The following is an 8,721-nucleotide window of genomic DNA, read 5'->3' on the forward strand; positions in this document are numbered from 1 at the left end:
ATAACTCACTCGCGCCCGCCTGCCCGCCTCGCTGCCCCGGTTAATTGGGGGGCCTTGTCATTTTTTTTATATCCCCTATCTAGATTAACTATGTGCTATCATAGTTGATACATCTCAGAATTTCCTCATAACAACAACATTTTTGAGGAATATAAGAAATAGTATAATGGTTACAACGTATGGAATTTGACCTTTTTCTTTTTACATTCATTTTTTTTAATATTTGCTAATTTTTTTTTGTACATTTACTAATATTTCTTGTACCATTCCAACTAAGCTCTAGGCTTGTGCTAGGATATGGTTTACGACAATAGCCTAATGGCGGCAATAGAGAGTCTAAAATTCGAACTCCCGACCTCGTGATCCGAAATCCGCACCCTAAACCATTAGGCTATTGACGCTTTATTTTTTTATCCGCTCCATTTGAAATAATACATGTATATTAGTGTTACACTAAACGTTTTAATTAATGTCTCTCGTTGTAATAACATTACCGACTTAGTTTCAGGTCATGGGAACTTCCGATTGGCTTACCCTTCTCATCCGACGTTGTCCTAGTTTCTTATTGTATTGAATTGAAGTCTAGGTCGTTGCGTACTTTGATAATTTTATGATAAACTTTGTTTCCAGTTTATTTTCCTGTTAGTTAAGAAAGTCGTTTTACTATGTTTTATTTTGGATTAAAATTAGTTGTGAAAGAATGTAAGACAATGAGTAACTAACTTGGTAAAAGTGTGGCAATACTATAAAGGTTTTTAAATAAACAGCGACTTTAAAGTGCCCTAGTTTGTTTGTCAAATTATAAGAGAAATTCTACAAAGTATGTTTTCGATATCTTTCTACAATTTGAATAAATAAATGCTAATTGTAACGCTTATCGCTTTCGTGAGAAACATGACTACTGTTTATGGACAAAACAACTTTACAATACAGCTGTGTAAATTCATTGAAATGTCACCAATGTGTATGTTAACCGTATAATTTCATTGCTGTTACATTAATATATTGGCATCTCTTTCATTATCTTTGATAAAATTGAGACAACGATATGTTTTAATATAAATGGAGGTATAGGGGAGTTCTACGCTAATAGCTTTAAGGGTCGTATAAATTCAACGTCTTTATGTTTCAAACGTAGTTATAATTAAATGTTAGTTGTGTTCTCCTTCTCCCTCCTAATTCTTCTAATCTTGAGTATCAATAGTAAGCCGAGTATGCTACAAAAGTTCTTTATTACCTACTATGTTGTGCTTTTTCTGAATAAAAGACAAAAATTTAGTATTCATACTTATAAGTGAACTTTCACATACTCCGTAGTCGTGTTGCCTATAGTTGTCGAAGTCTGAACTGAGTCACCGTGACTTAGTCAAAATGTTGGCGATCACAGCGAGCATTGATTGCGCGACCTCTATGTACTTGATGGAATTTGTTTGAATATAACTTCGTACATAGTTCGATAATTCATCTCACAAAAATCATACGTACACACAACTAATTAGCATTGCGGTCCCTAATGAGTAGGTCGATTTATGTGCACTTGACGCCTGTCTTCTGTGTGGTCGTGGTATTTCACCGGCTGAGCCGGGCCAATTCGTGCGAAGATGTTAAAGCGGGCTCTACCACTGTTAAATGATAAGGCAGGTTGATGATGATGAACTGAGAAGGTTACAATGACTAAGTATTTATACAATAAAGTACACGGCGACCGTTCTGCATGACAAACGGCTCGCTCACGCGTTACCACTAATTGCACTTTATGTATTGTTTATATATGGACACGATACTAACGGTCTCACTGACATATACAGGACAAACGACAGCGGCTAATGACAAGCCACCTTATTACTATACGAAGAAAAATTACCACATTCCAAAATTACTAAGTTGCCCCTATACATATCTTGGATGGAAAGAATTTGATACATAGTCGCCCCTAATATGTGCGTATGAATGACACGATTTTTTTAATAATTAACTTCAAATTGTTTTAAATTGCCTCTGTTCTACTCTCACGAGCAATGTTTTACGATTGTAATAAAAGTAATATACATGTAATTTAAATAATTCGGGTAATATTGTAAGCACATACTTATGTTAACACTAATTAGTGATTTCACACCACGGCGCTGGAAGCAGCTAAGCGTAGACTTCTTTATTACTTGTGGCTAGTGTTAGGAAGAAAATCCGAAAATGAGCCAGTCTATTGATTTAACACTAGCCTTACTAAAATGTCGACGTTTATGTCCCCTCACTATTCATTCTGACACTGAACTTTGTAACGAAAGCACGTCATTCGCGCCAAAGGATTCAAACTAATAATGTCTAAAACTAGATTGGTTTTTACAGTTATAGCTGACAAAGGCTGTTGGAGTTGACCTTTCATAATAAGTTAATTAACTTACATATGTACTTGTATCGGTAGAGATAAACCCAAGTCATATAAGTAATGTCCGTTTAAAGCTTTTGGGTCTGTATTGCAAGTTAAGCAAAATAAATTTTAAAAAAAACTTAAAACATGAGATTGATGTAACCGATCGTTATCATAATGCTTATCTATTAAATGTCATCGGGTGTTTTAAGATAATTATGTTAATGTTTTTTATTTAAATTATTATGTAAACGTGATCTTTCTCAGATCGACAGGACTGGTTGGTAAAGATCCAGTAATTTGGCTATTTGATAATCGTAATCTTATCGTAATGTTAGCTGGGAAGTTTGGAATGTCCGCTCTATAATGAAATTACTTTCTATTGTTTACAGTGCGGAGTTATGACAAGCACGATAAATGCGGTCTGGTGTGGATACCGCGCGTGGTGGCGTACCGCTGCCGCACGTGTGGCATATCACCCTGTATGTCCATCTGCAGGGACTGCTTCCACCGCGGCGACCACTCTACGCACGACTTCAACATGTTCCTCTCACAAGCAGGAGGGGCATGCGACTGCGGGGATAATTCTGTTATGAAAGAGGATGGGTAAGTGAAAAAGAACTTAACATACGGTAGTAGATAGACTAATAAATATTTGACATTATTAAGAAGAGAATAGAGAATAACGAATAATAGACCTATCCAGTAGATAAAAACCCAATTTAGTCCTTTTTAGTGTCTTTCTCTCCTTTTCATCGTAGTGGGAGATGCAAGGGCTACATTAGGAGTGTCCAATAATAAAGTCTAACTAAGGTAATCTCAACCAAACTCTTCAAGTGCTCATAAAAAGTCTAAATCCTATTGTATGTCGCGGTAACTGTCTGCCGATGTTTTCCTGTAATCACAACTCCTGACCAGATAATGTCCTTATACGAATAAGTATCGTGCATTGATCTGCATAATGGAGCCGGTCTATTGGAATAGGAGATGAAAGGAATCGTCCTAAAATGATAATTTTACTATCTTTGGAATTGTGAATTACGTATGCTACATAACTCACATGTTATTTATGCTTGTACTAACAGGATACGTTTTTTATTAAACAATACTTATCAATAATTACTAGGTATTAGGTTGTATCGTTGTTCGGTTATATGGATGTATATTTTAGTATATAAAAGTAGTTAATGGAACTCTCGGTGTATTTTCTGTTCTGTCTGCGAGGGCGTAAATGACGTCACACTCCACCGGCCCCCAGTCGTAAACAGGAAAGCCGCTTACGGGTTCTATATTTGGTGCTCGTTCACTATGGTCTTGCACTATGTCTAATGATACATTAATTAAATAGTATTTATTACTTGTTACGTTATGAATATAAGATAAAAATTATATATAAGATATAAATTAGAAGCTAATAACCTAGAGCCCTAGGTTAAATAAGTCTAGGCAATAATTAGCCATTGTACATTATTATTTTCTAACAACAATGTCTTGTCGTCAGAAAGATATATTCATGTTTAAACAAATTATAAGCTCATATTTAAATAGATGATGATAGATTGCACAAAACATATAACTTTAAGTTTAATAACACCGTAATCCCGATTTATAATCTTTAAACTATAAGAGAATTTAGTTTGTATTGAAACGTCGATATCTAGATTAGTGTCCAAACAATATGTTTCCGTTACGTGTTGTGAACTTCACCTCGGCCTTGCTCCCGACCTTGGCCGTGTCCCGCCTAGATAATACGTCCTCGTTTATCAAACTCGTGAATAGATGCTGTTAGATGTATGCTATCCTAGTACCTTTATATAACATATTTGCTAGTTTGAATTAAAAAAGCATTATATTATGTGATCGAATTAAAAAAGCAAGTAAAAATCTTCTAAATCTTACTAACTTTAATTCCGCGCGGTCGAAATCGTGGACTAAAGCTTGATATACAGAAATTACAAGTATCTAGTAAGTCTCGAGTTTATAACAAAATTGACAGCTTCTTGATTTCATATCTTTACGCTGACAGTATAATCCAACAAAATTGTAGACACCACATAATTCCATACAATAGTTAATGGTCGACAATAACCTTTGTTTACCTATGCTAAAATGATTGTTGTTTTTTTTTCAGGTTTTGCAGTAACCATGGCAACAAGTGTCCGCGGACGGGCGCCGCTCCTGCCGAGCTGATGTGTGTAGCGGAGGCCATGATGCCCAGACTTATACTGCGACTCCTCCAGCATTTTAGAGAGAACAGGTGATTGTTATACAAGTTTGAATACTGGTATGAGTAGATGTTTGAATAAAAAAACAAAAACTACCGCTTGTAGTTTTTTTGTCCCGTCTCATTTAGGATTTAAAATCAATGTACCTTGCTTTAGTCAAGAATTATCTTGCAATTAGTTTTTGATATGGAAATGGTATATTTCTCTGTGTATTTATTATTTGTTTGCATAATTATTGTACTAGTGATGTCATATTGGTCTCTATCAGCCTTGACATGCGGCTTAACAAGGAAGTTTACTAAAGTTTATTATGGTATAAGTATTTTAGCAAATATAGACATCCTAACACCCGAAACTCATAAAACAAAATGTTAATTACATTAACTTGTTGCCGATAAGATTATCTTTATGTTTTTCAAACTTGTTATTCATATAAAAAACCTATTATCCTCACTAACAATCCCTATAATACTCTGGAGAATTAAATAACACCCCACTCTAAAAACTCTCAAACCTAATTCAGTCTCAGTCTCTAGTGGATGGATGTTTTTTGGAAGATATCTCCAGAACAGTATGGATTTTGCTGAAATTTGGCCTGATAAAACACATAGGTTACTAATTACGTTTTTTAATGCCTCGCGGACGGAGTCACGGGTGACAGCTAGTTCTCAGATAAATGCTATATTATTGGTCTATCAATACTAAATGCTTCAAATAATTTCTAATTTTCTTGCACTTTTCAGTTGGGGTACACAAACAACATCAGACAGTTATCGTATCGCGGTTCAGGAGTGCGAAGGATACGTGCAAATGTTGATGGAATTTAACAATATGGGTGACCTCATGCGATCTGCTATGACGAAAGCACTTATTAATCCACAGGTACAATGTTTTTTAATTAATTTTTAATTTATTAGTAGTTGTTGATTTTGGAATATTTTACATTGGATCCGACAGACGGCGCTACCATCGCAGTGTCAAATTTTAAATAATATTCGAATTAAAGACGTGTAGACAGGACAACGTCTGTCGGGTCCGCTAGTATATATATAATATTAATATGATAATTTATACTATTCAGATGTACCGCAACCTGGTAGAGCCGCCGTTCCCGGACACGGAGTACGGGCGGTACATGGCCGAGTCTAACAAGATGTACGAGAAGGCCATCGAGTCCTTCCCCGCACCGGAGCCGCCCGACGAGTGAGTGTCGCTAGTGTGCTCATTGCAACCATAAACAATATACAACTTGATTATTTTATTTGTCACACTGTGATAAGATTAACTCAGTTAAAGTACTGTGTGTTCTTACTTAAATGTTCCTTTACTATTGGTCATATTAAATCTCACTTAGGGTCTTCGTTAGCGATCGATTAAAGATTTTAAATGATCATCAGTTTACTATACGTTCCCACTGAGGGGCTTGGAGACTAGTGACGGCCAGGCCATAGTCGATCACGCTGTCACGCACGGTGCGGTCAACCCGCACTGCGCCTTCAAACATATGTTTAAATTTTTCCCGGATATGTGCAGATTACATCAAAGTTTTCCTTCACCGTACCAACGTTGAATAAATGTACATGTAAATCGAAAATCTAATTGGTGTGTGGCAGGATTTGAACCCAGGACCTACAGATTATAAATCAAGTGCTTAACCCTTGAGCCATCAGTGCTTGATTTCTATTGAAATTATGTCAGTTATTATAACATTGAACTTGACTTTGACAGATACCGACATCTTCCTGCGCTGGCTCCCCGGCTGCAGCACAACACGCTGCTGGACGAGTTCATATTCTGGACTTTCAAGTACGAGTTTCCACAGAACGTGGTCTGCTTCCTGCTCAACATGTTGCCAGATCAAGATTATAAGGTGAAAACTTTTTTATTTATTGGCATACTAGCTGTCGCTCGCGACTCCATCCGCGTGGATATATAAAAAAACTTTATTAGTGTAGCCCACCCATCCATCCATCCACATCACATCCATCTAAACATTCGCATTTATAATATTAGTAAGTTAAATAAAAAGCAGCTCTTCAAGGCATAATCATAAGAAGTAAAATTTACTTGAACTAATAACAAAATAATTGTCATTTTTTTTTATTTATAGATGTAAATGTAAAATGTGAGTTTTGTTTAACCTTCCAGGAGCATCTAACGCGTACGTTCGTGATGCACTACGCTCGCATACCGCTGGTACTGGAAAGTGCAGCTGACCCCGACACATTGTCCAACAGAGTAGTGCACATGTCAGTACAACTGTTCTCTAATGAGGCTCTGGCCTTGCGCTGCGTACAACAACTGCATCTACTCCACGTCATGGTGTTGTCGCTGCGTCTGATGATGGGGCGTATCCTCGTCCGCAACTCCCTGCATGACCCTGACGCGAACCTGCACCGTGTGATCGACTGCACGCGAAGAGTTATGAAGGAGCATTGCTATTGGCCGCTGGTTTCTGACTTCAATAATGTGTTAAGTCATAAAAGTGTGGCGTTGCTGTTCCTACAAGATGATGCGCTTGTCGATATGTGGTTCGAGTTTCTCTCTATGTTGCAAGGTGAGTTTTTCTGTTTGTTAATTTTTTGGTTTTTGAATAATTTTATATTTAAGTACAGTAGTCTAAAATACATCTACAGTACAATAGTTAGTTTTTAACGAATGAAAAAATTTATTTAAGTGGAGACTAAAAAAAAAACAAAAATAAAAAATGTCCTAAGAAATAAACCTCATATGACATCTAGAGTAAGGTAGAATAAAGCTATTATTCTATAAATTCCAGGAATGAACGTGAACGTACGTGAAACAGGCGGGCACATAGAATTTGAACCATCCTCGTACTACGCGGCGTTCTCATGCGAGCTGGAGGCGGCTGCGTATCCCATGTGGTCAGTGCTCGGCCATCTGTCGGAGCCTGCGCACGCGCCGCTCGCACGCCGCATGGTGGCCGCAGCGCTCGCATATCTACGTGACTGGCTCGACGCTGTTAATTTTACAACGCCGCATATGCATCGGGTTTGTTAAACTGTGTTTTCTCATTGAATTAAGATTAACGCTACGTTTACGTTATGCCAGTACAGTAAGACAGTGACGCACAAAAGCAGTACTGGGATATAACTGATAATGTAAACACTAGCGCTAGTGAGTCTATACAGTCCATATCAGGCCACCGCTACTGTTTTACTATTCTATTGTTCTGACAAAATGTAAACTAGACATTAGAAAATCTCATTCTTACCTGCCAATTTGAATTAAACACAGCAGGTATCATTTTTTCATCTTGTTATAATTTTCAAGTAGCAATGATGCACCTTAGTCATGAAAATTTACAGTAGTAATTGTCATACAAAAATATCCTTAATACACCTATTTAAATCCGTGCATACGCAACTTTGATTGAATAAACTAATTTATACTAAATAGCTGTTACCCGTGAAGTCGCAGAATTAAAAAAGCTAAGTAAGCAGCCTATATGTTCTTCCAGACCATGTTCTATATCTGTGCCAAATTTCATGAAGATCCGTTGAGTCGTTCCCGAGATACCTTCTTACAAACATCCATCTAGGCTTTCGCATTTACTTCAGATTACTTTATAAATCAAGTTAAGATGTATGGTTGTTGTCAGACGGAGGCGATGCACGCGTCGTTCCACTTCCCGCTGCACCGGTACCTGGCGGCGTTCCTGTGCGCCGGAGTGCGCTGTCTCGGTCTGCGCGCCGCTGACCTGCTGCCCTCGCAGGACCTGCTGGCGCTGCTCGCCGCGCACCCGCTCAGAGTGCAGGTACCCACACACCCACACACCCACATCGTAACGTAACACGTAAACACATGCATGTGTGTATATGTGAGCACTCACACGTGCATACAAGTGGCAAGTGAGCACGTATACGCACACGCATGCGTACTTAGTAAGCGTACTTTTACATATACAGAGGTATTTTTATAAACGACAACATTATATTTATTTGTATATTTAAGGTAGCATTTTGTGTTAAAGATTTTATGCAGAATTTGGTGTGACATTACTTACACTGACCTAAGTGAAGTATAAAAACCACAAACCAACTTGCGTTTGTGGTTTGTACAAGAAGAGTAAATCTAATCTTTATTTATCGTACTCGGAAATAAATA

General features: G+C 37.5%; 1 protein-coding gene across 1 annotated transcript in view; it reads left to right on the forward strand.

Annotated features, from left to right (window-relative positions):
- The window catches only part of Ubr3 (Ubr3 ubiquitin ligase), a 43,003-nt gene that overhangs the window by 6,419 nt on the left and 27,863 nt on the right, over nt 1-8,721 (forward strand). Inside the window, exons 2-9 of the mRNA XM_013308763.1 lie at nt 2,761-2,974; nt 4,500-4,625; nt 5,337-5,475; nt 5,675-5,796; nt 6,322-6,463; nt 6,742-7,150; nt 7,373-7,605; nt 8,216-8,371. Of these exons, the coding sequence (XP_013164217.1) occupies nt 2,761-2,974; nt 4,500-4,625; nt 5,337-5,475; nt 5,675-5,796; nt 6,322-6,463; nt 6,742-7,150; nt 7,373-7,605; nt 8,216-8,371 (1,541 nt within the window). The remainder of the gene's footprint in view (nt 1-2,760; nt 2,975-4,499; nt 4,626-5,336; nt 5,476-5,674; nt 5,797-6,321; nt 6,464-6,741; nt 7,151-7,372; nt 7,606-8,215; nt 8,372-8,721) is intronic.

The sequence above is a fragment of the Papilio xuthus genome, unplaced genomic scaffold (assembly GCF_000836235.2).
Source record: "Papilio xuthus unplaced genomic scaffold, Pxut_1.1 DF827789.1, whole genome shotgun sequence".
Classification (NCBI taxonomy): Eukaryota; Metazoa; Arthropoda; class Insecta; order Lepidoptera; family Papilionidae; genus Papilio; species Papilio xuthus.